The sequence below is a fragment of the Cricetulus griseus genome, chromosome 4, assembly GCF_003668045.3.
Source record: "Cricetulus griseus strain 17A/GY chromosome 4, alternate assembly CriGri-PICRH-1.0, whole genome shotgun sequence".
Lineage (NCBI taxonomy): Eukaryota > Metazoa > Chordata > Mammalia > Rodentia > Cricetidae > Cricetulus > Cricetulus griseus.
The window spans coordinates 218,117,775-218,145,766 of NC_048597.1; the positions used below are offsets into that span (position 1 = coordinate 218,117,775).

At 55.2% G+C, this 27,992-nt stretch overlaps 2 protein-coding genes across 8 annotated transcripts in view; both read right to left on the reverse strand.

Annotated features, from left to right (window-relative positions):
• Positions 1-131: 131 nt before the first annotated feature.
• Positions 132-3,715, reverse strand: LOC100765926 (death domain-containing membrane protein NRADD). 3 transcript variants are annotated; one of them, XM_027414697.2, is made up of 5 exons: positions 3,423-3,715; positions 2,149-2,298; positions 1,007-1,193; positions 775-917; positions 132-692 (listed from the first exon to the last, which is right to left on the reverse strand). In XM_027414697.2, the coding sequence occupies exons 2-5, from the start codon at positions 2,189-2,191 to the stop codon at positions 376-378; spliced, it is 690 nt and encodes a 229-aa protein (XP_027270498.1). In that variant the 5' UTR covers positions 2,192-2,298; positions 3,423-3,715; the 3' UTR covers positions 132-375. The 3 variants fall into 3 exon arrangements, with proteins under 3 accessions (XP_027270498.1, XP_027270499.1, XP_035299897.1); XM_027414698.2 differs by lacking the exon at positions 3,423-3,715 and adding an exon at positions 3,124-3,416; XM_035444006.1 differs by lacking the exons at positions 2,149-2,298; positions 3,423-3,715 and having other exon boundaries at positions 1,007-2,139.
• A 138-nt stretch (positions 3,716-3,853) lies between these two features.
• Positions 3,854-27,992, reverse strand: part of Nbeal2 (neurobeachin like 2) — a 32,545-nt gene continuing 8,406 nt past the window's right edge. For 2 of the 5 annotated variants that reach the window (XM_027414690.2, XM_027414691.2), the window contains 53 exons: positions 24,081-24,169; positions 23,873-24,001; positions 23,688-23,769; positions 23,485-23,606; positions 23,200-23,282; positions 21,275-21,360; positions 20,891-21,179; positions 20,656-20,762; positions 20,261-20,341; positions 18,956-19,039; positions 18,492-18,590; positions 17,502-18,103; positions 17,293-17,425; positions 17,088-17,207; positions 16,590-16,896; positions 16,299-16,381; positions 16,115-16,207; positions 15,789-15,963; positions 15,542-15,675; positions 15,073-15,232; positions 14,775-14,877; positions 14,470-14,623; positions 14,219-14,377; positions 13,872-14,031; positions 13,533-13,639; positions 12,873-13,388; positions 12,199-12,377; positions 11,957-12,116; positions 11,495-11,632; positions 11,056-11,409; positions 10,821-10,970; positions 10,540-10,697; positions 10,082-10,206; positions 9,865-10,000; positions 9,294-9,454; positions 8,879-9,195; positions 8,690-8,785; positions 8,225-8,349; positions 7,998-8,138; positions 7,751-7,881; positions 7,539-7,648; positions 7,337-7,454; positions 7,152-7,249; positions 6,796-6,912; positions 6,243-6,332; positions 6,050-6,159; positions 5,731-5,903; positions 5,541-5,635; positions 5,303-5,419; positions 5,064-5,222; positions 4,831-4,979; positions 4,398-4,533; positions 3,854-4,296 (listed from right to left, as the gene is read on the reverse strand). In XM_027414690.2, the coding sequence (XP_027270491.1) occupies positions 4,195-4,296; positions 4,398-4,533; positions 4,831-4,979; positions 5,064-5,222; positions 5,303-5,419; positions 5,541-5,635; positions 5,731-5,903; positions 6,050-6,159; positions 6,243-6,332; positions 6,796-6,912; positions 7,152-7,249; positions 7,337-7,454; positions 7,539-7,648; positions 7,751-7,881; positions 7,998-8,138; positions 8,225-8,349; positions 8,690-8,785; positions 8,879-9,195; positions 9,294-9,454; positions 9,865-10,000; positions 10,082-10,206; positions 10,540-10,697; positions 10,821-10,970; positions 11,056-11,409; positions 11,495-11,632; positions 11,957-12,116; positions 12,199-12,377; positions 12,873-13,388; positions 13,533-13,639; positions 13,872-14,031; positions 14,219-14,377; positions 14,470-14,623; positions 14,775-14,877; positions 15,073-15,232; positions 15,542-15,675; positions 15,789-15,963; positions 16,115-16,207; positions 16,299-16,381; positions 16,590-16,896; positions 17,088-17,207; positions 17,293-17,425; positions 17,502-18,103; positions 18,492-18,590; positions 18,956-19,039; positions 20,261-20,341; positions 20,656-20,762; positions 20,891-21,179; positions 21,275-21,360; positions 23,200-23,282; positions 23,485-23,606; positions 23,688-23,769; positions 23,873-24,001; positions 24,081-24,169 (8,202 nt within the window). In that variant the 3' untranslated portion in view covers positions 3,854-4,194. Of the gene's footprint in view, positions 4,297-4,397; positions 4,569-4,830; positions 4,980-5,063; positions 5,223-5,302; positions 5,420-5,540; positions 5,636-5,730; positions 5,904-6,049; positions 6,160-6,242; positions 6,333-6,795; positions 6,913-7,151; positions 7,250-7,336; positions 7,455-7,538; positions 7,649-7,750; positions 7,882-7,997; positions 8,139-8,224; positions 8,350-8,689; positions 8,786-8,878; positions 9,196-9,293; positions 9,455-9,864; positions 10,001-10,081; positions 10,207-10,539; positions 10,698-10,820; positions 10,971-11,055; positions 11,410-11,494; positions 11,633-11,956; positions 12,117-12,198; positions 12,378-12,872; positions 13,389-13,532; positions 13,640-13,871; positions 14,032-14,218; positions 14,378-14,469; positions 14,624-14,774; positions 14,878-15,072; positions 15,233-15,541; positions 15,676-15,788; positions 15,964-16,114; positions 16,208-16,298; positions 16,382-16,589; positions 16,897-17,087; positions 17,208-17,292; positions 17,426-17,501; positions 18,104-18,491; positions 18,591-18,955; positions 19,040-20,260; positions 20,342-20,655; positions 20,763-20,890; positions 21,180-21,274; positions 21,361-23,199; positions 23,387-23,484; positions 23,607-23,687; positions 23,770-23,872; positions 24,002-24,080; positions 24,170-27,992 lie in introns of those variants that run through there. The other 3 variants (XR_004769768.1, XM_027414692.2, XM_035444005.1) reach the window with 3 other exon arrangements.

Here is a 27,992-nt window from a genome sequence, read left to right on the forward strand (position 1 = left end):
AAGTGCCTGCCATCCCAGCTGCTGCTTGGAGAAGGTCCTCCCTATCTTACGGACTTCCAAGTCCTTTTCTGGGCCTCTATTTCACAGCTACTCAATTGTCTTACAGGCCCAAGGAGCTGAATAGACTAGAACACAAGTCAAAGTTGCCTTTAATGAGTGGTTTAAAAAAATAGCTGGAGCTAAATAAAGGGAGGCAGAACAGGGGTCTGTTGGCAGAGCCATGCCCTACTCTTACCCATCCCCCAAACTCTGCTTCCTATCTTGGAGAGGAGGGTGAAGGGACATGAAGTGGCTGAAGCCAGAAGTCCAAGGAGGGGACCTGAGGTGGTAAGAATGGTAAGGAGTGCCAGTGCGGGAAGCACTGGGGGATGTCACTCACACCACAGAGCAGCCCTCGGCTGATGAGCTCAAAACCTGGACCACATCTTCACGGCCTATGGCAGCCAGGGCATCCTGTAGTACTCTGAGGGTGGCTCTGCTTCCTTCTTGGACAGCCCAGTCCCTTAGCAGGGTACAGGCTGGCACCTGGTCACGGGCCATGGTTTCCACAACCTCAGCTTGGTAGCCCAGCTGGCTTGCCAGCCCCTGCCACCCATTGGCAGGTTCACCCAACATCAAGAGCCGCTCAACCTCCTGCTGCTGCTGCTGGGAAATACGCAGGTAAAGTCGGCAACCAGGGTCAGGATTTGGTCCTAGGGTAGGAGATAAGATTCATTAGTGGGTGGTGAGATAGCACTAAAAACAAAGGACTACTGACTCAGGAAAGATGCTCACCCTGGCTGGGGATACAGGGCTCCAGACAATGAGGAGAGTCCACGAAGATACTGCTGTCACCATGCCGATGGTCCCTGTCAGGGTCCCCAAGTTCTACAGTCCGAGCTTTGGCCAACTGTTGTCTTTGCTTATGTGAGCGCCAACTGTAGAGGCCAGAGGGTACTAAGACAAGGAGCTGGCTGGGATTCCAGGTGTGGCGGGGATGCCACAGGGCAGTACCCAGACCACCTACCATTTGAAGGCCACATAGGCAAGCAAACCAAGGACCACAGTAGCTAGGAGGGCACAGTAGACAGGAATGATGTTGCTTGAGGCCCCAGGAGGCTCAGGGGGAAATGAGGAGGTATTGGGGGCCAGGGCTCCTTCAACTCCAGCCCACACTCTTTCCCTGTCCCTACCCTGCCCCTTCAGGGCTGTATCTGTGAAGACAAAGGTGAAGTGGTCAAGATGGGGAGCCACGACAGCCTCACCTAGGCCATTTTGACAGAAAGTTCCGAAAGCAATAGAGCTCACCATGTAGTCAAGGATTCAGCATGGCATTCACAGCTGGCTGGCCGTGAACTGGCAAGAATGGCTCAGCAGACACATGCCACCAAGCATGACACCCTGAGTTTGATCCCCCAGGATGCACGTGGTAGAAGGAGAAAACTGACTTCCACAAGTCCTCTGAACCCCGCATGCTTACTAAATGGTTAACAGTGCCTGTTCCATTCCAGGACCAGAATTCTGTTGCCAGCACACTGGATGGCTCACAACCACTTGGAACCAGGGCTCCAGGGGGTTTGATGCCCTCTTACAGCCTCTGTGGGCAACGTCACATACATACATGTACAGGTACATATGTACCCTTGGCTTGCCATTGTGGGTGATGCAGATGTATCTTGCCATCTTCTGAGGCAGGGTTTCTCTGTGTAACAGTCTTGGCTGTTCTGGAACTCACTCTGTAGACCAGGCTGGCCTAGAACTCACAGAGATCCGCCTGCCTCTGCCTCCCAAGTGCTGGGATTAAAGGCGTGCGCCACCACCCCCCAGCCGCATCCAGACTTGTGTTCTTGCTGTTATACCTTCTAAAATCATGGCAGGAATCTATTCTGAAGCCTTCCTTAATCCCTCTCTCTTCGTGCTGCTGACACCACCTGTTTACATGGCACTGGACTAACTGTGAGACCACATTGATGTGTGTTGTTTTCACAAAACCATAAAAATAAAACTTAACTAGAAGTAAATACTGGTATTCTCTCCAGCCTTAAGTCTAGGGACCAGTCCTTGTACCCAGTGTAGGTTCAAGGAACAGAGCCTGAGAATGAATTGTACATGACCCACTCCACCTCCCAGTCTGCCTGCTGCCTAGGATCTGGGTCACAGAATTCGTACCTGTGTAGACCACACCTTTGCTGTGGCTGACGTTGTGGAGCATGGCTTTGCCAGGCACTGCCTGCTGTGCTGCTTCTTGGTGAAGGTGAGTCGTGCACAGCGCCGAGCTGAAGGAGCCAGAAGACTGTTTTTCTGAGTCCAGTAGGAATTCTGTGGGGATATGAGGAGATTCTCAGATCTGCCATCAGAAGTCCCTGGGGTAGCCTGTCCCCATTACTAGCTCACTCCACAATGATTCACGCCAGGGCTGGAACAGTTTCCCTGTGTCGAGTAGGTGGAGGTGACTGTGCTGGCCCCAATAGCCCAAACTGGTGGGCTGGGGTATTTATTGTTCAGGGTAGAAATCACCCTACCTCAAAGACCTTGGCAAACACCTGGGTTGAGTTCAGGGAATTAAGGAGAGTGCAGATATATGTAGTGTGACCCACCCACCCACACACACCCCAACTCAGGCTGAAGCATCCCTAGGGACCACTGAAAGGCTCATGCTCATACATATCTGCCAAAATCCAACATCCCAAGGTCCCAAGACAGGACCTCCTGTACTGACTAGGCTCCCACTCTTTGCTCCAGTGGCCAGCCCTCTACGGTCAGGCGCTGAAAGGATACCTTAATGGGCTCAACAAGGTCACAGGGCCTGTAGATCCAGGGGACCTAAGGTTAGTCTTTTCTCATTTGGAAGTTTCAGAGAGGGCCACTCAGTCCAGGGGCTCATTTGAACCCTACAGTACTAAATCCGCTGAGACCCACTTCCTGCAGGCTGAGGAGAGGCTCCAGATCCGGAAGGAGGAGAGACCTCCTGAAGAAGGAAGAGATTCAGAAAGGCTCCCCAAGTCCCCAACAGCTAGGGCTTCATAACCAAAGTCTGGCGCATGACGTAGCTGTGGTGTGGCTGTCAGCAGTCCAGTGCTGTAGCCAGGTAAGCCTCAGGGATGGGTGGCCCCTTTTCGGACTATGTACCTTTGTGTCACTTACCACATTGGAAGTAGGGGGCTTCCGGTATCCTAGTTGGTGTGTGGGCCTGTAAACCAGTAGCAGCAGACAGGCCCTGGAATCTACCCCACCCATCCTGAGCTGCTGGAACTTCTCCCGGCCTCCCCACCCATCTCTAAGCCCAAAATTCTAAGACACAATTCAACAGCCCCCGCAGGCCTATACACACCCCAACACACAGGCTGGTACCCGTAGGATCAGGGCACTCGAGGCGGGAGAAAGGAAGTTCTGTCCCCTTCCACCTAGCAAGAACCTGGCTCGTCACTCCCACCCCTCCTGACCTTCGGTGGCCACCCCTCCAAGGGTGCCAGGATCCACTCAGCCGGGAAGACGGCGGGAGTCCCTGGAGAGGGCAGGTTCCGGTCTGCCCAAGAAAGAGTGAGCCAAAGCTAGGGGCGGGCCAAGGCTGGGGTGGGGGTGTGGGAGAGGGGAGCAGGACAATGAAGAGGCGGGGCTGAGCTCGAGGGCGCGGTCTCGCCCCCGCCCCACGCCGGAGCTCGCAGCTCTCAGAGCCACCGAAGCGGCCCGGCCTGGTTGCCAGCGCGCGCAAATGGCATGCGAAAGCCATGCGATGGACCATAAGAGCTGCGAGCCAGGAGCCTGCCCAGGAAGAATGACATGTCAGGCCAGACCGGTGCCCCCGGGGGACTGAGAACGGTGGCCACAGAAGGCCGAGAAGGCGGGCACACGTACACTCCAGAAACCAAGCGGCTACAAAAGTAGGCCAAGTTTATTGCTGAGGATGGGCAGCGAAAGTCACCTTTAGGGATTAAGGCCACGGGTGGTCTTTGTGCTTCACTGAAACATGGGGTTTGAAAGTAGGAATTCCCCCTACCCCACCCCACCCCACCCCAGATTGTGCAAAATATGCAGCTGTGGCCTCTGAGGCCGGCGCTAGGTCTCCCCTCAGCCGGCGAGGGGCGGGACTTCCTGGTGATGCCATCTGCCAATCCCTGAGCTGGAGGGTGGGCCCCGCCCACCCCCTGGTGCAGCAGTCTCGTGGGCAGAGCATCGTGCTCGGGCGGGCGGGGTCTGAGCACCTAGGCGCCAGGTTCAGCGAGCCTCGCCAGGATTGTACTCGGTTTCCCCAGAGGACACCTGGGAGATGCGCCGCGAGGAGCGCCACAGCTTCCGTGCGAACTGGCTGCTGCGCACCTGGCGAAAGGAGGGATGGGATGGGCTGGGATGCGGTGAGCCTGGGAAGCTGCTTCCCACCCTACGGATTCGATGCCCGGCCCGCCTGCTCTAGTCCTCACCTCGGAAGGCTGCCCAGCGCCCACGACGATCAGTTTGCCGTCCTCCAGGCCCACCAGTGCGTGGCTACGCTCCTTGGTCACAGACACACTGCGTACTGGCACTTTCATGGGCAGGGGAGGCACAGCAGGCCGCAGTCTAGAGCCGAGAAATGGACATACAGCGAGTCACGACTGCAAGGAGGTCTCAATCAAACACAGCTAAGAGATAGATGTCTACATTATCCCATGTATCTACTTTGTCCTCATTTTAAGGCTGGCTAAACTCCATCCCGGATTCATAACACTCCCACAACTGTGTAGCTGAGGGAAATCCAGGGCAAGAACCCCTGGGTAACACACCTAGAAGAACGTGCCGCTGGACAGAGTGCACTCCCTATCACCCTGTGCCAACAACTACCACCGAGAGGGGCCAGGAACTAAAAGTGGGGCTCACTTGTTCAAATGGAGGATGTGCAGAGAGCACTGGAGGGTGCCCAGCAGAATAAAGTCCCCTGCCACTGTCAGGGCTGTCGGCTGCTCTGCCAGGGGCAACGACGCCCTCAACCTCCCATTCACCGAGTACAGGTGCAAGGAGTAGGTGACCTGTAAGAAACGGGAGCATCAGCAACTGCCCACCATTCCAGCTGCCCTGCCCCGTTGTCTTTGCTGGGTAACCAGTCCCCGTACCTGGGCCCCAGGGCGTTCACAAGCAGAGCTCTGTACAACAATCTGGCCTTCAGACCCCAGTGCTAGGTGTGACACAGGTCCAGGCAGTGTGGCACCTGGAGGCCTTAGTGCTGCCACAAACTGACCTCGGCGTACAGTGTGTATGATCACAGTTCCATCCTACAGGAGGCAGATTGGGGTGCTGAGCAGAGAACTGAAGGCCTTAGCACACAGCCTCCCCGGGGCACGTGTACACACACCTCAGATCCAGACACAGCCATGTCAAGTTCAGTGCTGATGGCCACGCAGCTCACTGCAGCCTCGTGTCCATATAAAACCTGTACAGGCTTTGGTGCCAGCCCTACTGAAAAACCACCCTGTGGGAAGCAGGGCTGGTTTAAGACTTTATCCAAGCCAGAGGGTTGGAGGGCAATGAATCCCCAGACTTGCTCACAGTAGTAAGAGGAAAGGATGGCAGGAGGACTGCCCCGTACACACCTGCTGCAGAAGACGCCATACCATGCACGTGGTGTCCCGGGAGCCTGAGATGAGGTAGATGCCACAGGTGTCCAGTGCAAGGCAGGTCACTACATCTGCATAACAGGGTTACTGTACCCTCCCAGGTCCAATTCAGAATCCCATTCCACACCTGCAAGTCTCATTTCCCTGCCACCAGGCCTGCTCATACCAAGGTGTCGGCTTAGCTGGTTCAACAGTTTGCCACGGGGTAGTCCAGTCACACGCAGGCTGCCATCCCAATGACCACCACTGAAAAGCAGCTTTCCGTCGGGGGCCACTGCCAGTGCATGCCCACTCATGCCACTGCCTGGCACCCAGGGCCCACTGAGTAGTTTTTGCATCCTAAGCCAATGAGAAGCCGGTACGTGAGGCTGGGCCACAGGCAAGAGATCTAGGCTAACCTTGCAGTTGGTCTTGTATTCTGTTTAGGTGGGGAGGTGTTTCAAGGCATAGGACATGGCCCACCCCTACCCACAGCTCTGTCTTACTTGGGGTTGCCCATGCTGGGATCTTTGCTGAAGGTGAAGTAGTTGTTGATGTTTCGGTCATAGGGCAACCAGCTATGTGTACCCAGCAGCCCACTGGCACTCACAGTCACCTGTTGGGAGGAGTGTGATAAGGTGGTTTAGGGGCAAAGGCAGGAGGGATGAGCTAAGGAGGACCCCTGCCCAGTCCACTTACCAACAGGTCTGAGGAGCCTTGGGTGATGAAGGAGTGGGATTGCCGGTGGGGTACTAGTGCCAACAGCAGAGGTTCGCCTTCACTGATCACCTGTAGAGAAATGTGGAGAGCTGCTGTTGAGGGGCAGCAGAGCCCCAGCTCTTGACCCCCAGGGGCACAGAGTGGGTGTCATACAGAGAGGCAGTGTCAGCAGTATGTGGAAGGGCATCACAGACAGAAGAAGATCTCAACCTTGATTTTCCGTCCACTCCTCCTGGGCCTCAGCCCAGTGACAGGAGAGAAAGTGGGGCCTACGTGAAGATGCAGGAAGGATCCGAGGCCTGATTCCCTCCATCCCGACCCCCGGCTCCACTCAGCTTCTCGGGGGTTGTTCTAGAAATCACAGCTTGTCCTGGCCCTCCTCAAGAGAGCCTCCTTCCTCCTACCGTCATGTCTACAAGATGCCTTTGAATCTGTTAATTCGTGTAGCATTCTCATCTGGCCCCACAAGTGAGAAGGACAGTGCAGTTAAACCCATCTCCCAGAAGAAGCTAAGCTCCTGCCCTCTTTTCACCTCAGCAAAAAAAGCCTTGAGCTGGTCCAGGTTCTGGAAAATGCTAGGTGAGTTAGTGTCCAGACGAGCAAGGCGACTGGCTGCTTCCTCAGCTGAGAGCCGGGGTGGATGTGGCTCCTGGAGATGAGAACTAGTCAGCACCACGACACGAGTGCTCTTTTTTTTTCTTTGAGACAGGGTTTCTCTGTGTAGCTCTGGCTGTCCTGAAACTCTGGAGAACTCTGTAGACCAGGCTGGCCTCAAACTGACAGAGATCCACCTGCCTGTGTGTCCCAAGTGCTGGGATTAAAGGCGTGCACCACCAGTGCCCGGCTGACCCGGGTCCTCTTGACCACTGTATTCCAAGCAGCTCTTACCTTTAGCAGCTGACACGGGGTCTGCCCAAAGTTGCTGATGATGCCTTCCAGAGCCTTCCGTTCCCGTTCATCTGCCACATGGTCCAGGTCTACGGCCCCTGAGAGGGAGGCAAAGGAGTCAGAACTCCTTCAGTGTCTTCTGCATCTGTGCCCTGGCTCCAACTTCTGTGTAGGGCACTGCCTACCTTCATAGGTGCAGTAATAGAAGACATTGAGGGCCTCCTCGGCTGCTGGACCCCGCTGCTTGTAGCCAAAGATGAGGTCGATCCACTCATGCAGGTGGGTGGACACATACTCTGACTCCTGAGGGTAGGAAGTGGCAGTCAATCCTGGGACTGTGAACCCCACCACAGCTCAACTGGCTGCCTGCCTGTGTCACCTCCTCACCAGAGCCCGGCGGTGCTGTTGGATAAAGTCCTCTGGACAGCTGGCCCACGGCGGCAGCACCACATCACCCACCTTCTCATTGGTCAACTGGAGGCAGCCCAGGTCAAAGCCTAGCAAAGGAGAAGGTTAACAGTGTCCCTGTGTATCCTGGGCACCCCGTCTGGACAGTCACGCCCAGGCCCCCACTCCCACAGCCAGGCCTTGCATTCTACCATTCTGGTTCTCCAGGAAGTCGGGAAAGTAGAAGAACTCTGGGATGAGCTCCTTCACATCAGCAGGGCTCTCTAGGCGTGCCTGCCACGCTGCTGCCACGGAGTGGAACTGCCGGTCAGAGCAGTCAAAGCTGGTGGAAGGACACAGCCAAGGTCAGATGGGATGTATAAAACCAGAGGCAGACAAGAGGCTGCCAGGAAGGCTGTGTCCCCCTCCTCCCCAACCTCCCATCACCCCCGGGCGCACCGGCCACTCTGTAGCTGGACATGCAGGGAGGTGAAGGGTTCCACCCGGATGAGGTAATGCATCACACCTGCTGCGTTGGAATAGTGGGTACCGTAGTGGAACTTGTCGATTGTACCTGCTGGGTCCTCAAAGCTCTCATATCTGAAGCCACAGGCAACAGAAGTCAGCAGGAGCCTTTCGCCCACCCATCCCCAGCCCACTGAGCCCTGCCCTGCCCACATGCTCACTTCTCCCTCACGAGCTGGGCATGCTTTGGGTTCACCACACCGATGGGTTTGGACAGGTCCCGGAAGACAGCTGGATTGCTGAGGTCCAAGACTGGGGACACGTAGTCCTGCAAGACCCAGGGGAACTGGCCACCCACCCAGGGAAGAAGCTCCATGAAGACCCTGATGGCTTGCCAGCCCACCCTGCCCTGCCCTCAACACTCAGGAAGATGAATAGAGCCTGTTCACGATACCACTTGGAAGGGTTGCAGGAGCACAGACGGTCTACAATAGACACTCCTTCCAGGAGACCAGGGCCCAGCAGGAAGAAAAGAGGGCCAGGGAGTGAGGCCAAGGCAGCCAACAGAAGCCAGATCTTAGTTATAGGTGAAGTATTCAGGGACTGTGCTGAGGGCCTCGCCCATTAGCTGGCATTGACAGATCAGAGGGGAGGGGCAGGGTATGTATACAGAGTGGGGCCCTCACCACAGGGTACTGAGACAGGTCATTATAGGTGCGTCCGGCAATTGTGTTGAGTTGCATCAAGTATTCAAAGTTGGATATCTCTCGCTGTACCCATTTCTGGAGGACAGGATGGTAAAGGATGAGCAGTGAAATTGTTCATAACCCCCAGCTTACAAAGTCCCCACCTCACAGTCCACACAGGACTCTTACCTGAGTAAGTCCTGAGGCACGAAGCATCTCCTGGGGGGAGCGGCTGCTTAGGTAGCCTTGGGTGTGTGGCCGCAAGCGCAGGAGCCACGAGTACACCTGGTTCCGTACCTGGGTGTGGGGTGGGATGGGGTAGGGCTGCGGCCTGGGAGCCTGGCAGGGAGATGAAGCTGAGGAGCCAGACCCCTTGCAGGGGAAGTTGAGGAAATAGTTAGACTGATCAATGAAGAAGAGCTCGAGTGCTGAGCGCCTCAGGTTAAAACGCCGCAGGTGGACCTCACGCAGCTGAGCCAAGGGGCGCCGGAAATCATGGCCAATGCCTACAGGACCAACAGTAGGTGTCAGGAGTCACTGGCTCCTCCTACTCCAGACCTTGGCCCTTCTCTGCCATCCCCCCACCAACTCCACCACAGCGCACCTTCCTCCGTTTCCACACGTTCTGTACTGCCATCATAGAAGTAAACGTGCTGTGTGGTGACCTCTAATAGTCCTGGGACCACGGCCACCACTGTGACAAGCTGGCACTCAGCTGACAACACCAACTTCTCATGCTGCTCGTCTAGCTCCGCTGCCTCCATCCTGGGGATCAGCATGCATACAGCTCAGCTAGTGATGGGGACAACCCTTCTTGACAAGGGCCATGAATCATTAAGTCACATGTTCACACCTCCCTCACAGAGAGGAGTTGCCCAGGGCCTAGTGCTCACTGACCCTGTGCCATAGTTGAACTTAAAAGTCCCTCTGGCTGCTTGTCAGGTCACCCCTCCTGCTGCCCTGCTTCTCCTCACACACCCCTGCCCTGGTCCCCACATTGTTTTGGTTTTCCTTAGCCTTGCTCAGAGGTGCTAAACTACTAAAGACCACCCAGCCACACACCCTTTTAAATAACTTCAAAATCTGGGGTTAGAGAGCCCCTTCAGGGTACTCAACACAGACTCAGGCCCACTGAAGGCATACATCCTGGTCCAGCCCCCAGTCTTCCCACTCACAGGGTCTCCAGCACAGCCATCTCATCCTCCCCTAACTGGTCTTCAAGCAGCTCCTCTGGAGGGGCACTGATTTTGGCCTCTTTGGTCACTGCCAGAGGCAGTGAGGCCTCTTCAGTGGGTGTCATAGGAGCTTCACCTGCACAAGGCCAATCATACTTAATTAGAGCAAGGCATGATGGGAAATACCAGCTGGGTGGACTAAGCACAACACACTCACCTAAATTGTCACGTAGGGCACTGGCTTCTAAGTGAGGGTCAAAGTGATGATTGGGTACCAGTTTTAGTCGCATACGTGAGTATGTCTCTGCACTAGATAACTTCCAGTGGGGGGTTGGAGGGACCCTGTAGACATATCACCAGGAATTGTCAAGGGCCAACAAAAGATTACAGGGCCCCCATTTCAAGACTGCTGGGGTTTTTTTTGTGTGTGTGGTAGGGTTTCTCTGTGTAGCCTTGGCTGTCCTGGAACTCTACCTCCAGAGTGCTGGGATAAAAGGTGTGTGCTACTGTGAACACCCACCACTCCCTCCCACCCGCCGTGGCTAAGACTGCTGTTGCTATTCATGTTGCATGATTCTATTTAAGACCTTGAGCAGAGAGCCAAAGGCAAGCTGGCACTCTTACGTCATTCCCTTTGTACCACGCCCAGCTCCTCCACCCTAGAGCCCAGCCCACCTTAGTGCCCAGGCCCCACAGGGGCTAGAAAGCTGGCGCCACAGTGCTCCCCAGTGCAGCAGGGCCGCTGAGTGCTGTGCCGCCTGCTGTTTCAGCACAGCTGCATGGCGCAGTCCCTCCAGGCGAGCCCTGCGCTGCGCAGGCTCCAGGACCAGCTCCTGTGGCAAGAACAGGTCAATCACACTGGCTGCTGTTTCTCCAACCCACCTTTACCCTGCCCTATTAACTGTCTCCCGGGTGTACAGGTGAGAAAGCACTGTCCCCCATTCTGGGCTACGCACCTGGAAGGCCCTTCCACTCTGGATTCGTTCCCGCTGATGCCGCTGCCCGCTGCTCATAAGCATGTCATAGCAGGCATTCCAGAAGCCTGACATGAGGTCATGGCTCTTCGCGTATGTGTCCATTTCAAACTTTGACATGGTGGGCTGTACCTGGAGGGTTAATGGGGAGAGACTAGTGCTTGAGGTGTGCTCTAGTCCCCATTCCTCTTCCTTGAGCCCTGCCTCCTTTAGGTACCTGCTTATCGATGAAGTGGCGCCATTCAGGTGTGGCACAAAAAGCCTGGAAGTCCTCAAAGAAGGTGGGGCTTCCATTGGTGGGTGGTAAGGAGGGCAGCCCCCACTGCAGTCCCAGGGGTCCATAAGCTCGGTCCAGCAGCGTGCGGACCAGTGGCACCAACCATGAACAGCGCTCAGAGGCTGCCACAGCTGTAGATGGAGGCTGTGCATGCTCTGTCTCAGAGGACGAGGTGTTCAGGGCCCGGCTGAGAGCAGCCTCCAGTTTGGAGAGGACGTAGCACGCCTCTTCACGGCGGGCTGGCACTGCTGTCTGCAGCAGGGTGTGCAGCTTCACATAGGCCTGGGCGTGCAGCTGCAGGGGAGAGGCAACGAGGGTGTCACTGGTTGCTCCACCCCCACCAGCTCCACCCCCACGGCCCGCAAGCATGCTCACTCACCTGTGGATCCTCCAGCAGGATATAGCCAAGCACCAGGCGTAAGCCAATCTGTGCCATCTCACAGAGAGCAGGTATACTATTGGCTAGATGTGGCCAGGCGCCCAGGCGATCCAGGAGGTTACACACACCTTCAAAGAGCTGCCACATACAACATTTCCAGTGTGTTACCACACAAGGCCAGGGAAGCACAGGATGAAAGCAAGATAGTTTGGGCTGGAGGCTAGGTGAGGTTTGAGCAAGGTCACTGCCATCACTGCTCGACCAACTCTGCAAGGTGTATCTGGCCGTCTCTAACACTGTCATCCACCCCAAACCTTGGCCTAACTAGACATGCCTATAGATGTTCATGCTGATGTGTTCAGCACTGCCCTGGGTATGCGCCCATCTCCCAGACTAGATACCCACCCCTGGTTCATAAGGACACAGAATGCATGTGGCTTACGCCCCTCTGAATGGTCGCACCTTTTCACTCCATAGCTCCTGATTACCATGGCCCTCGGCACATAGGAAATCCTGCAGCAGACGTAGCAGCCACAGTGCCTGCTGGGTAAGGTTGGCCAAGCTTCCTGGGGGAGCCTCCTTGATGTCGGTCAGGGCTGACTCCAACATCATCTCTAGGAGGCTGGCCAAGAGAAGGACTCAGCACCTACTTTGCACGTTCTCTGGTTTCTGGGCTCCCAGAGACCCCCAATCACCCCTCTTACCAGCGCTTGATACAGTCTGGTGGGCGTACAAGTGTGGCTGAGGCCCCCAGTTGGGTAAGTACTGAGAAGACCTGGCCACGCTCCCGCCAAGCGGCCTCATCACTGCCCTCCACACCCCGCCACGTCACTGAGAACAGCACATTGGTGAGCAAGTTGCACAGCTCCTCTTCAGGGGTTTGCTATGGGCACAGGAGGATAGTAAGGGCCATGGGCTGGGAGAGGAGGGGATCTCTGCTCAGCACCCCTTGCCTACCCATTAGCAGGAATGGTGAGAGGCAGCATTTGACAAACAGCCAGACTGTTTAGAGGCCTAAGAAAAATGGCACAGGGGCTTCAGTCACTGTCTGAACTCTGGGGAGAAACCTGGGCTCTGCTGGATTCCGAGGAGGAGGGGAGATACTCACAAAGGAATTCTCAAGGAGAACTGGGGCTGGAGAGACAACTTAGCAGTTAAGAGCACTTGCTTTTCCTCTAGAAGAGATAGGCTGTCCCTAGGCCCTTTAAAGTCTGGGCCCTATATGGCTGCTCTCTTCCACTGTGGCTCAACACAACTGCACTTGAGAATATCAGCCCTGATATCAGGCACATCTTTGGAGAGGTCACACTGCTAAACCTGCTTTCCTGAGGGGTCATCTCCAGACACAATGCAATGTCAGAAGGTGGGTCCACCTCACCTGAGGGTTGCTCGTGTTCGAGGTGTCATCCCCACTGACGGTGGGTTCTAGCAGGCTTCCGTCCTCTAGCACATTGGAGAGACTGGAGCTGTGGCGGCCTTGGACAGTAGGGAAGGGCCGTGGCCCATCCAGTGGGGAAGGTGTGCCAGGCTGGCTGGCTGGAGTAATAGTCCCACTGCTGCTGCCACCGCCAGCAGTATTGCCTGAGCCAACGCTGGCCCGTTCCAGGCCCAGGTCAAAGGGTGTACTGAATGGGGAGAGGGCATGGTAAAAGGCATCTGGATCAGGGCAGGGGAACTCGGAGGGCAGGAAGACCTCAGAGGACTCAGCAGGCAACTCAGTGGGTGGTGGGGAAAGGGCTGGCTCCAGGGAGGTGGGCAACTCTGGGAGAAAGCGCGGGGGACTGCTGGCTGTGGCAGCCTCTAGGACATACAGGCGGGTCAGCACATTCTGCCAACCAGCTTGTCTGGCCAGCAGCCGCACTACTTCTGGCTGTCCGTAGATGAGGTGAAAGAGCTGCCGAGCCAGGGTACAGCAAATTAGAGGCCATCTGATTGTTTCCCTAGACCCTCATCCCAAGGTCTTAACAGTGGGGGCCTCCAAAGACACCCCCATCCCAGACAGGTAAAACCAACTCCCCAAGCTTTTCTCCTTACTCACCTGACGGCAGATGTCCAGGCGGACGCTCAGGTCAGCCTGGAGGGACAGCTGTACCACAGCCAACAAATCTGAGAGATTCAGGCAATCCGGGGATGCAACCTGAGGGACTGACACAGAAGGAGGGGACTACCTCAGTCCTGTCTCCTGGGGGAACATTCCCTCTCCCCACCAGTCCCATTCCCCTGATACATGTTGCCCCCTCTGCCTGCTATTTTTTGTTTGTTTGTTGCTGTGTTGGGGATTGAACCCAAGGCCTGGCAAATTCTAGATAAGCATTCTACCACTGAAATGCATCCTCCCCGCCATCTGAGGGGCCTCTTGGTCCCAACCAGGTTATACCTGCTCCTACAAACAGCTTGTAGAGACCTTGGCAGAGCTGGAGAGAGACGGTCCCCTCGGGCAAGCTGGCAACAAGACCCTGGAGACCACAGTCTCGAAGCCGGAGCCTCTGGCGGTTCCGCTCAGGTAACCGTTCATTCTGTTGCAGTCTTCGCAAGATCTGTGTGAGGGAGACCAAGGGGCTGCCATCACAGAGGACTTAACACAGGATGAGAAGTCACCACACAGGTGTGTGGCTCCAGAAGAGGCCTGTGGAAGTGGTTTATTCACTGGTGCAAGGCTTCCCTAGATTCCAGTCAGGGGCCTCAGAGAATGGGATACTGAGGTCAGGAGGGGACTGGATATACCTTGCAGACTCTGTCAGTCAAAAGGGGTGGTGATCTTGGCCGCACCAGCAGCGTGAGCAGCACCTCAAGGTTCCCTGGCTCTAACAGGAAGGCAGCCAAGGGCTCTTGTGATGGAGAGCCCTGAAGCAGGGCCAGCAACAGGTCTAGTGTGCCCACCACCTGAGGATATAGAATGTCACTCTAAGGCTGGGTTCCCCAGATGGCTCATATACCTCTCACCCAAGCCTCACCCTCCCCAACCTCCTGCCTACCTGGCCATCATCACTGGTGGCTGCCAAAAAGCTCAACACAACTTGCATGTCATCCACTGAGAAGCTCCGAACCAGGAACTCACGTGCCAGACCCAAAAGGGAAGTTTGTACTGTGCGTAGGTCATCGGCCGCAAGGGGGCGCTCCCGCTGTGGACTAGTGGATCCAGCAAGCACAGCCAGCAGGTTGGAGAAGCAAGATTAGGGGGGAAAGCGGGCAGGTGAGCTGGGCAACATGTCGTCCTATCTCCAATACCAGGCACTACTGTGCCAGGTCCCCAACATCCACCTGGTCTCACCAGTCTAACCTGTAGTGTGTTCGCAGAGCATCGAGGATGAACTGGACTCCATACTTCTTCCGAAGTTTCTGTCTGTGCTCACGGACTATGCTAGACATGTACTGAATATGACCTAAGTAGACACCCACAGAAAGCCTCCTTCAGGGCAAGGCCAGGCCTCTGCCACACCTCCCAGAAACTGTCACACACCCCAGGGCAGAGCTCTGACCCTGTCAGATACATCCCCTCAGATTATTGAGAGCAGGGTTGTGACTTCTTACCCAGCCCTGCCCTGTAGCCAGGCCTCTTTCCCAAGCCCCTCACCTACCCAGGCGCACAGCAAAGTCACTGAGGGCCCAGAGGTGAAAGTTGAAGAGCAAATGCTGATAGAGCAGGTAGAGGAGGGGCCCGCTGCTGTCAGCAGCCACCTGCTCCATCAGGAGCTGTGCAGACATGAGCACATTCATATCCATGGCCCAGCTGGGGACCTGCGGGAAGAAGGAGCTGGCTGAGCTGTCAGCCCTGCCGACCTGTCCCAGCCACTCCATTTTCAGTTTTCCCAGAAGCAGGCATGAACCACCATCCTTGCTCACAGCCTGTTGGGGCTGCTGCCATCTCTGAAATAGAAGCTTCCAGCCCAGACTATGGCTCAGCTTCTCCTGACACAGACTGACCCCACATTCCTGCCCATAGCTTCACAAGCAAACCTGCCCATTCAGGCGCCACTCAGATACCATCAGATACCACTGTCCAGGAGGTCCTGCCTGTCTCTCTTCCCCTTGCTCAGCAGGTCTCACCTTACGCAGGAGGGCCCCTATGATGGCAGGCCCCTGGCACTGCACCAGGCTCTCCTGATTCACAGTGTGGCCCTGCAGGAAGCTCCGAAGCATCAGGAGAAAGGCAGCCACTGCATTCCTCTCCATCCGTTCCTCTGCCGACCACCAGGAAGAGGATAGAAGTTGGTCAAGGGCATGTGTACCTCACACACACACCCCCACCGCCATACCAAGACTTTCTCTCTCAATCCAGGGATGAAGGACTCACCTGAAGACTTGCCCAGGGGAAGAAGCAGGCCCTGAGTGTTATGGCCTGAAGTCAGCTCAGGTCCCACAAGGTCATGCGTTTCACCTGGACCTGCCTCAGCCTCTTGGGGCTGCACAGCTACTCGCTCCAGCAAGGGCAGCAGGGCACCCATGCCCCCTACACAATTCACCACATCCTGGGAGGAGGGACCAGGATGAGAGGGCAGTTCCGCATCAGCATCTTGCCTAGAAGCCTGGACTCAAAGTATAGGTCTCTTGAACTGGTCTCCTAAGCCCAACACTGCTCCCAACTAGCCCTATGTACACTACACACATGTACACACATACCTTCACATCCCACGTCTCTACCCTATGCCCCGTCAGGCGGCCGTCTAGCCCATGGCCAGGGGACAGGTCCAGGCAGATGTTGTTCTTACAGGCCTGGATCAAATGGAGAAGGGGGTGACAGAGTAAAAGTGGGCTCCTGAGGGCAGAGCCAAAGGGCAGTGACTATTCCCTAATCCCTAAATACCTGAGGTGAATAATGGAGGAGCAACTTGGCACCAAGCTCGTGCAGTTCACCCTCAGGCTTGAAGGGTGCTGGTTCATTGGGCCCTGGAGAGAAAAGGCCAAGCCTTTAAGACCTCAGGGCCTCTGGCCAAACCCCACCCATGGCTCACCCCCTCCGTGCCTGCCCAGGGGACAGATTCCTAGGGTTGCTACCTTCCCCTGGGCACTTTGCAAGTCTGATGCCCTGGAACTGGGATGATGGGGTAGAGATGGGACCGGGGCAGGGGAATGACAGACAACAGGTACTACATACCCAGAATGCACAGGACCCGCAGGGCAGGGGCCTGCAGGGCTTCATGGAAGATGGCCACAGTCCCCAGCTCACCCTCCAGAGATGTGGGGCTTCCCCACCGAGTGTCCTGGGTGCCTGCAAGGGTGGAGCTGATGCTGCCCTCCTGCAGAGGGGCCCCCAGGCCAGACCCCCAGCCCAGGCATGTGGAGGCTGGGACTGACTGGGAGCGAGTGAGGGAGGGCTGAGTGTGAGAGAAGGCAGTCGGGAGCCCTGTGGTGGTCGTTGTGGTGCGGTGGCCAGCAGAACCAATACAGCAGGAAGAGAAAGGCTGTGGGGTCAGGATTAGGAGACTGGTCAGGTGCCAGCAAAGCCTGGGAGTCCACCTATACCAAGCTTATGATGACTCCCAAAACCATGGACTGCAGAGCAGTGCAGGCTGAAGACCCACAGGGGTTCCAGTCCACACTGTTCCAAGTCCCTCCAACTGACCCAAGACCCCACAAACCCTGCATAGCACACCTCACTGAGGGAAGGGAAGCGGAGAGGTGCTGTCTTGACCAAATGGCCATCTTTGAAGACATTGACCAGGTTCTGACTAAAGGGTCGGCGCCCAGGCACATGCACAATGGCCACACAGTGCTGTAAGAGAAGCCACAATGATTCAAACCATACTTGATGGCGTCCCCCATCCCATACTGGGCCATGTGAGAGGGTGGGGGCTCACCCAGGCAGAATCAGCGAAGGACACTTCGGGCAAGCTCATGGTTATGTACTCCTTCCGTGTGCACACGGCTACCACCAGGGTCCCGGCTTCCGTGAAGAAGGCCTCAAAGCCTGAGCCATTGCTGGTGAAGAAGCTGGGGGCAAGCAAGCCAATTATGCCTTCTTCCTACTTACCATGGCAGAGGGTCCCCCCTCTTGGCAGTTTCCCACCTGTACAGTTGTTTTCGCTGGAGAGGTCGGCTGGGAGCTGAGGTAGGAGCTGTCTCTGTGGAGTGCAGACAGAGCCAGGCATGGAAGGTAAAGCCGGGTCCCGGCCATCGCTGCACAGGTGGTACCATGATGCCTGCCATGCTAGGTGTGAGGTCAAAGTAGCGCAAGGCACGAGCAGGACCCCGGTGCCGGGCCATGCCTGACAGGGCTCGGATGATGGCACCTGCATGTCGAGCCTTCTGAGATTCAGTTCCATCTGACTCTGAGTCCAGCCCTGGTGGGGGGCGCAGCAGACGACGCAGCTCCAAGGGCCTTAGAGACACTCGGCCCAAAGCTTGCAGCAATGCTAACAGCTGCTCCTGGCAGCGGGCTCCCAGGGCTATCCCTGTGCCAAGTGTCTCTAGCAGGTAACCCACCAGACCTGCTTGCACACAGGTGGCACGGCTGGCAGGGCAGCTGTCACAGAGCCACCAGAGGCGTTGTGCCAGGAAGAGGCGCAGCTCAGCTGTGGGCAATGCCGGTAGCCACTGCATCAGCACCAGCACTGGCTGTTCATTGCGGATTGGTGGAGGTGGGTGCATGCTGTGGTCACCCTCCACAGCCTGTAGGTGGAAAGAATGTGACAGTCCCAGGTCAACTGAGGCCCCTTGCCAGCTTGAGACTTCCTGTTGCCTATAATAGGGGAAAGAAACATGTGCTACCCCATCTTGGTGCCTTGCCAAAGGTGCATGGATGATCATGACCGCTAAAACAAGTACTCAGCATTAGTAAGTTCCAAGCTTTGGAAGTAGCCTGGGTTGGCCAAGCCCCTAAATATAAGTTCCTGGAATAGTCTTTGAGGCCTATAGTGTAGGTGCCTCACCTCAGGGCACTGACATGTATGACTGAGCCACAGCTCACATTGCACTGGCCACGGTTAACAGTCTTCCAGGCTAGGGACCTGCCTCAGGCCAGCTGACTCTGGGACCCAGGCCCCTACCCAGTCCTCACCATGTTGAGCAGTTCCTGCAAGAGCCGGTGGGTGGGGGGCCCGTGGCTCTGCAGGACCTCCTGCAGATGCTGGTAGCCAATGCGTTCCTTGAACACCTCCTGAAAAGTAGGTGGAAGTAAACAAAGTTATAGGTCTGTGGCCAACTCACACCCATGGGGTCCCTTCCACTTTTGGAAATCTTCGTTTATCCCTGCCTGTAGGTTACAGCACAGAAGGGGACAAGGACAGCATAGAGGATGGAGTAGCCTATATTCATCTCAGAAGGCTACCGATGGTGGTCAGGTCACAAGTGTCCCAGCTTCTAGGATACACTGATGACCACACCCACCAAGTGTGTGGAGCCACACCCCAGAGGCAATGGCAGTCATGTGCTCTCCAGGGAACAAGATTTACAGGCCAGTTTTGGAAACATGAGGACAATTTCCACCTGACTCCTATCAAAGAAAGTCTGAAGCATCCTCACCTTGGCCGAGGGGGAGCCACTCATGATGCAGGTGAGCACTCTGACCACGTGGACTGCAATGGCATCTGTGTCCTGGTCTAGCACCTTGAGGTAGAGGGGAAGTCAGGAGAAGCAGCTGCCAGTACCTGGCAGTAAAGGGGGTGCAGGGCCAGGTACACCAAGGTCCAGGGCATCTGCTGGATTTTTAGCAACCCAGTGAACATCAGGCCCTCTATTGCCCCACAGGCTGTGTTGCCCTGAACTGCAGTGCTCTCATAGCAGTTGGGCAAGACTGCCTCTGGCAAAGAGGCCTGGAAAGAAACTTGGGCTGGGAAAGGATAGACCAATGGGGCACACTGCCTCTGCACCTCCTAAGAACTTACAGGTACTGGTCCCCACATCCCACCCACGTTAGACAAACACGTGCAAGCTAGCCATCAAAAGTGTCCCATCACCCATGATGATTGACAGAGATTCAGGGGCTTAGGGGCAATAAATCACAGGGCATTAGAGCAAGAAGAACCTTCGAGACCTCCAAGTCCTACCCTGTCTCCATCCCTTTCCAGCTTAGCTGAAACTGGCCATCAGAGGCACACTACTGCTCCCCCACCCATCCTGGTGGGGAGGGGCTAAGACATGTTTTAGTCCTCTGGGCCCTCTGCTCACAGCTTTACCCAGTCCCCCTGAAAACTGACCTCAGACAAGCGTCCCTTCTCTTGGCCTGTTTCCTTTTCTGGCAATAAGATGGAGGGTGTGGGGGTGTCACCTAGCCCTGCCTGATTTGGAGCTGCATGGACGGGTGGACTCTCAGAAAGTCACCATAGGAAATAAGCGTATGAGGCTGCTCCATAGAGACAAAGCCAGGCCAGAGGCTCTGGAAGCTGGGGAACTCAAGTGTGGAATCCCCATCTGATATCACACAGCTTCTACAGCCCCAATGGACAGTGAGGCATGTAACATATTATAAGGAACCAGATCTGTTTAGCACAGGACTCAGGAGCCATAGAAAAAATAGCCCCTCTGGGGACCCCTGCCTTAGTAGTAGGTGATTAGGTGATTACAACCTAAGCTCTTAGTGTCTGTTCTTGTGTCTTCTTCTGAGAAGGGGGACGGAGTAGGTGGTGAAGGGTTTCGAAGGTTCCTTCCAGCCACATCCTGGCACCTGATTCTAACACCAGGTAAGCAAGAGACCACTTCCTACTCCAGGATGGGGCCTTGGAAGGGGTGGGGGTGGAAAGAAGGCATGGGAGAGTCACCCTTGCTGCCAAGTATATCAAGCCTCAAACATATCTACTCATCCACCAAAGAAGGAGCCCAGGGTGGTACCTTCTGAACATCGGGCTCAGTCAGTAACCGGGTGGCCAGGTCACTGTCCCCCTCAGGGGGCGCCCGGGCCTGCAGGTACAGCTGTGAGGAGGGGCAAAGTGGAGGAGGAGGAGGAAGAGGAGGAGGAGGAGGAGGAGGAGGAGGAGGAGAGGTTAGAGCAGGACCAGGGGTTGCTGCCAGGGTTCTGCACCAGTGGGAAATGGCCCACTGGGTCATAGGCAAGTTCTCCTATCAGAGTGGGGCCAAAACCCAAAGGGACAAACCCTGCCCGGGCTCCAGGCCCTCCCATTCCCACTGAGCACAGGCCACAGCTGTGTTCGCTCAGCAGCAACCTGGGAAGTCTATGTGATTCCCCCTGGGTTCCAGGCCTCCCCCCCCCATGAAACCCCACCCACCTTGCTGTTCTGGATGAGGCGAATAAGATGTTCAAAGCAATTGTTGCTAAGGAAGGTGGCTTGTAGCACTGGCCGGTCCTCACATGCCAGCATCATGGGGATAGCGTCTGAGGAGGGGTAAAGGTCAGACCCCTTATAAGCACTCTTACACACCCCACCTCTCCTGCTGCCCAGTCCTGTCTTTCCACCAGTACCTGGATATTCCCCTCCCAAGGGCCTGGGAGTCCATACCTACCAAGCATGCTGACCCGCAGGGTGACAAGGGCCTCTTCAGGGCCTGAACTTGGACTAGCTGGCCAGTCGGCATTAAGAATATGGAAGTAGCCCTCAAGCAGGGTACGGAGTTCTGGTCCTCGAGGTGGTGCCCGGCTAGCATGCAGGACATGTACTGCACCCACCAGTGCTTTCAGAGCTAGCAGGACCTGGCTCAGATCCTGAGCTGGGCCACGGCCCCGGCCCCAGCCACGCACCACACCAAGCAGTCCCTGCACAGAGCCAGCACTCACAGCTATCTGTCCGTTCTCCTATGGGTGAGGAAAGATGGCAGTGGACTCACATAGAAGCCAGGTGCTGAAAGGGCCACCCCTTGGTCCACAGACTGACTCCCTACCCAACATACCATTCCTCCTGCAAGGACAGCACCAAAGAGGTGGATGAGCCGCAACAGCAGTGTGGGAGGCAAACAGTCTGCATCCTGCAGGCTCTCTGAGTAGTGGGCAGAGCAGAACAAAGTCACCAAGGCTGTAGGGCTATGGGCCAAAGGGCTGCACAAGAGGTGGGACATCCCAGCATGGGGTGTGGGGTAGAAGCTGGGCCTGGCCAAAGTCCAGACTTGAAGGTGGAAACCTCCCCTGATGTGGGCCTAAAATGACATGACTGTATGGTAGGGGGATGGGTGGCTACAGTGGTTCTTGAGGGACGTGCATGTAGTCCAGCCCCGAAAGCCTAGGCAGCTTCCTAGATCCTTATGTTCCAAAGTGACAGTCTCCCATAGTGACACACGGCCACAGAGACACAGGGTTTAGCTTCTCAGATGCAAATCTATTCCTTCTCCCACTGTGACAGTTGGAGCTTCTGGTGCCCTGCTTTGGGGACGAGGCTGTATCAACTGCACTGATATTTCTCCTCCACCACTGGGGACTTCTAGGGGCTTTCAAAGCCTCACATGTGGCCTTGCTCCAGCCATGCTGGACAAGGTGTCAGGCAATGAAGTGAAACTCTCACTTCACTGGGCAGAAGCACCTGGGCTTGAGTCACATTGTGCAACACAGGTGGGGTTGGGTGGGTTTGGGGCCTCCCTGCAATGGGGTTTTTGAGTCAAAACCTAAGAATAAAATTGTCCTATATGAGGAGAGGTGGTGACGCACACCTTTAATCCCAGCACTCTGGAGGCAGAGGCAGAGGCAGAGGCAGAGGCAGAGGCAGAGGCAGAGGCAGAGGCAGAGGCAGAGGCAGGTGGATCTCTGTGAGTTCGAGGCCAGCCTGGTCTACACAGCAAGTTCCAGGACAGCCTCCAAAGCAATACAGAGAAACCCTGTCTCAAAAAACAAAAAACAAAAAACCAAAAAAAGCCAGGCGTTGGTGGTACCCGCCTTTAATCCCAGCACTCCGGAGGCAGAGGCAGGTGGATCTCTGTGAGTTCGAGACCAGCATGAGCTAGTTATGACAGCCTCCAAAGCCACAGAGAAACCCTGTCTCAAAAAAACAAAAAAAAAAAACAAAAAAAAGGGGGGGGGACAACACAGCATGGGCCAATACCCTGAGGAGGAGTAATTGGTGACATTCTAGGGATTTGGAGACAGAAGCAGGGAAGAATGAGAATCAATCCTGAGGATATCAGGCTGCCACTGAAGGCTCCTACAAATGGGAGGAAAGAAATCTAGGTGGTCCTAAGAGTGCTGGGCTGTAGGGAATGGAAGCAGGGCTTCCCCAGGGATCTTCCCTCCTAGGGTTATGGACAACTGACTTGCTCTAGCAAGTCTACTATCCAAAAGGATCCACCTTCCTGCAGCCCTGCTTGTCTCTGTCCAGCCACTTCCTGCTCTGACTGTACCAAGTGCTGCCTGCTGTCCCTCCAATGAGAGGAGAGAGAAGACCCAGAAGAGAAGAACCAAGTGAACGAATAAAGCCTGGGAGAACAAATGGCCAGAGGGGCTTCTGGGCAACACTCCTTCAGGAGTAAAGAAGTAAGTGGGGAAAGCTCGTGCAGAAAGGGGCCTGAGGAGTACAGAGCCTAGGTGGGGGCTACCTGAGCAGAGAGACAAGGGGTGAAGAAGGTACAAGTGTCTGGGAGGAGCCAGGAGAGAAGAAGATGGGAATTTCAGGGGACAGGTCAACACCCTCCTGATGGAAAGTCCTCATTCCAGGCTAGGAAAAAGTGTCTTTGCCCAAGCATGCCCTTTCTCTTCTCTCTACCCCTGCTTGTCTGTTAGAGGTTCCTGTCTCTCCCAGCCAGACCACCAGGGAGTTCCTAGCTAGTGGATGGCGTTAGGGAACTACAGGAAGGGGACCTAGGTTTGGGGGCAGGACTAGGTGGAGCCTGACCTTGGAAGAAGGCTCCGAATTCACCAGGCAAAGCAGCGGGAGGGAACTTGTATTTGCTCTTCTCCTTGGAGCTGATGACTTCCCTGGGGGTGGGGGTGGGGAGAGTTGGGGTGAAGCCCGCACTGGGGTCCATCGGCTGAACTCTCACCTCTTCTTGGTCAGGTCACACTGGTCATTCTCCTCCAGCCTGCACACAGGCTAGTCCCGTAAGACCAACGGTCGCATCCCATCCCTTTCCTTTGCCCGGCCTCCTGTAGGTCACCCTGCCTGAGGGCTGGGTCTCACCCACTGTGCTGACGCCGCCAGGTCTGGTAGGGGTCAAAGAGCCCCTCGCAGAGGAGCAGAGCATGCAGGGCCACATTCTCCAGCCCAGTCCTATGGCCCTCCTGTGACGGGGATCCTTTCAGCTGAAGTGTGGGAGAGAGAAGGGACATTAGCCAGCCATACCAGCAGTAGTCGTATCTGCCCTATCTGGGCAGGCCCCTCACCTCAGCCATCAGTCCAGTGAGAAGGGCCAGCACTCGGGGTACCAGTACCTGGCCCCAGCCAGCCTCTACGTTCTCCAGGTTCCTGGGGTGGGGGAGAAGAGCAGAGGTCATGCTGATGTCCAGGCCACCCTCACTAGCTGGCCCACGCATCCCTGCCCCTGCCCACCCTCAGAGGGAAAAGCCACCTGCAGAGAATGATGAAGAGCTTCAGCAACAACAGGGCCTGCTCTAGGTCGTCCTGGTCCAGCTGCTCCACTAGCAAATGGAGAGCATCCAGCGGCAGCAGAGGAACTTCCGCACCTGCCTCCTCTGGCCTGTAAGGAGGGAGAGGTGCTGAGTGCCAAGGACAGCCCTACCTGCCTGGCCCTGACCTCTATGCAAATCCAGCCTTACCTCCGAGGTTCCAGAGAGGATAACGAGATACTCTTCTCGAAGGCACCCACAAAAGCCTTCAGCCATTGTTGCAAGTAGCCAAGGTCCTTCTGTTAACAAATGGTTTCAAGAGAATGAGAGGAGAGAAGATTCTTGAAGAGAAGAGACTGGTATGGCAGGTGGCGTGCACAAGGACAGATGGGTTATAGGTGGAGAGGTGGGGATGGGTCCTGGAGGTCAGGAACTTGGCAAGTCAGAACCAGAGGACTGTGGTATCCACAGGTCACCTCTGGGACCTCATCTGCCTCTCTCAGTCCAACCTTCAGTCTTTGTTCCCACCTTTCTAATGGCTGGGACCCACACAGACCTGACACAGGCAGAGGAGGAGCTTAAGCGGGGTGTGGCTATGGTCCACACTAGCTGTTGCTGATCTGGCATTCAATAGCTACCCGCTCTCTAGCCAAAGCTTTGGGGTGTGTCCTGTCCTGCCACCTTCTCCAAGTTCTGCAGCCACCACCTCCTGAAAACCTTCTGGCGCTACATGCACCAGGATGCACAGGCACTGTTGGATAGGCACCCAAGTCACGAGTAGACCGCCACACTACAGCATCCTTGCACAACAGCCAACCCTTGCCCTGAAACCTCCACCTGCCCTTGCTGTTTACCTGGACCCCAGGCCCCAAAGCTGGTTCCATGGACAAGAGGGGTGGGTAGTGGCTGAGCCAGTATGTGGGCGCCGCCAAGGAAACTATGGTGTGAACAAAAAAACGTTTCCTCCGCCCTGCCTGGGGCAGGAAGCGCAAAGTCATGGTGGGGGAGGGCAGTCGCTTCCTCCCTGCAGACCGCAGGGATGTGGAGGGGGCCCTAGGGCACCCTGGGCTGCAAACACATTATGGGCAGGGCCTGCAGCACATGGGGTGGGGGTCACCCTGCCCTGGGTGCCATCTTTGCTGTTAGGGAACCAGGTAACTGTCATTAAAGTAGCCCACATTTCCCAGCCTGGTTTGAGACCTTAGCCTAGGGAAAATCTGCAAGCCTCCCCCATCTCTGTTCCTCACCAGGCCCTGCCACCCACCTGGATTCCACAGGTCTTTTGCTCAGTGACACAGGTAGCAATTTGCCTTCATTAGCCCTCATTTGCCCTAACTCAATGCCATTTCCAGGACTTGAAAGTGGGACCTCCCCCAATATGGAGCCCAAGCAGCTGCCACCAGAGAGCAATCTACCTTTTTCAAGTTAGGGAGGAGATGAGAACTACAACAGAGAAGGACAGGAGAAACGGCACACTGCAGTCGCTGCTCCTAGGGGCAGGGACCTCAAACCGAAGGTTCTAAGTTTATTAAGCAGTGGTTCTCAATCTTCCTAATGCTGCGACCCTTTAGTACAGTTCTTCATGTTGTGCTGACCCCAACCATAAAATTACTTTCATTGCTACTTCATAACTGCAACTTTGTGCTGTTATGAATCAGAATATAAATATCTGTGTTTTCTGAGGTAATTTCTTAGGTAATGCCTGTGAAAGGGTCTTTTGATCCCCAGAGGGGTCACGACCCACAGGTTGAGAACCACTATTATAAAGGCTGACTGGCTTGTTTATGCTGCCTATGGCATCTCTCTGCCCAAGGAGCTTGCCCTGACCTGGATGCCAGCAGAGCTAGGGCAGGCCCCCAGAACCTGGTGGGAGCAGCTATTCACTGTGTCTAGATGTCTTCCTTGCTGATTTTATCCATTATTTACATCGTGTGTGTGCACGTCTGTGTCTGTGTATATATAAGAGGGAGAGAGAAAGAGAGAGAGAGAGGGAGAGAGAGAGTGCACATGCATGAATGTGCTTGGATATAGGGTTCATCTGCCTATGGAGTGTGAGTGTGTGTGTGTGTGTGTGTGTAGACTAGAGATAGCTGTATGTCTCTATCACTATCTACCTTATTTATTTTCTTGAGACAAGGTCTCTCACTGAAGGAGAGCTTACCATCTGGGTTACACCATCTAGCCAGAGAATCCCCAGGATCTGCTGGTTTCTGCCCCCAAGTATTAAGGTTACATGGCATACTTGTGACGCCACGCCCAGCTTTTACATGGACTCTCAGGATCCCATCTTAGGTCCTCATGCTTGTGAAGCAAACACTGAGTCATCTCCCCTGGCCTGTCTTTCTGAGACAGGGTCTCACACAGCCCCCAGCAAGCCTTGAACTCTCTAGGTAGCTAAGGCTATTCTTGAACTCCTGATTCCACTTCCTGAGAACTGGGACTATGGCATTTACTACACAGCCCACTTTTTTTTTTTTTTTTTTTTTTTTTTTTTGCAAAGCTCAGGCAACCCAGAAAGGGACCGTGGACATCAAGAAGCAGGACACCACTGTGACTTTTTATCTGTCTTGTTACCTTTGTTGACCTTTCCAAGCCTTCCAGGAAGTCTCCTTCCCCATCCACCAGCAAAAAGACCAGATGCCCAGACTCTGAACCACCCGAGAAGGCCAGGTTGGATCTGGAGGACTACCCCAATGAATGGTTCATGTGTGGAAGCCTGGTCTCTAACACAAAAGTGTTCTAGTGGGGTTTTAGGGAAGTAATTGGATCAGGAAGGCTCTATCCATATCAGAGGATTAACCGTTGATAGGTTTATAATCTGATGGGCTACTGGGCTGGAGTACAAGTGCCATGGGACATACTCTAGGAAGCTGTATCTTGTACACTTACGGCTGGCTTGTGCACATTCTCCCCCACCCTGCCCATGGCTACCCTTGCTGGTCGACACAAGGTAAAGCAGCTTTCCTCCACTGTGATACTTCTATAGACCTTGTCATGGGCATAAAAGCAACAGAGCCAGACAGCCGTGGATGAAATCTCCAAAGACACGAATCAAAACCACCCTTTCCCCCACTAAGGTGGCCCTCTCAGACACCAGGCTTCTGGAGCACTCCTTCTAAACCCGGTACAGGTGGGGAAGTAGGACGCCTCAGAGAAGCCTCAGCTCCATCTCCAGCTATACCTTCCGGGATAACGTAGCCAGATCTTTGTTTTAGGCTAGGGGTCCTGGCCATTCGACCCTGACCCCTCTTCAGTGGCCTCACAGAATCCTTCCGGTTTCAAAAAAGTCCCGATGTTGGGCTGGGCAGATGGGTCAGTCAGAATGCTTACCACGTAACTTTGAAGACCTGTGTTTAGATCCCCAGCACCATATAGAGTTAGGATGAGCAGTACATATTCCTACCCTCAGCACTGTGGAGGCAGAGGCAAGCAGGTGTGTGAATCTGTGCTCTAGGTGCAGTGAGAGACTGTCTCAGAAAATAAGGTAGAGAGTGAGTAAGTCATACAACACACACACACACACCCAACGCTGTCTTCCCTCTTCTATCCCTAACTATCAAACCAGTCTTCTCTGACCCAAAATATGGGGATCTAAATCCCCAACTGACCCCTCCTCACCCCTAGAATAAGGGCCCAACTGCTGAGTCTAGCCCTCTAGGCCCCTGGTCCAGCCAGGGCCTGCTGTCTGCCCTCTGATTACCCTGTGGCCGACTTCTACACCTCACTCTACTGCCTCAGTGACTCGGGCTTGGGGTAATTAAAGAAGGAATTTCCATCTTCCTCATGGCCACTCCAGCTTTCTTTCCCTTAAACCACACCCTTGGCATGTCTTGTCCTGTAAACGCTCCAGACTGGGCTGAGCCAGCTTCAGGGCTAGGCCCACCAAGGCAGTCTTCATGGGTTCTGAAGGGGGCATGAAAGAGTCAGAAGTATAGAACAAGTGACAGGCACAGTTCCAGCCCCTCTCTTCTGGACCTCACTCCTTCTCTCTAGGATGCCTCAGACCAGCTTTGACCTGAAGTCCATTGCTTGAAGCTATAATGCTAAATATCAGAGTCTCTGCTGAAGCAGGGGTTAGAAGGTAGGGAAGGACAGTGCACAGGGTCACAGTGGCTGTGGCTG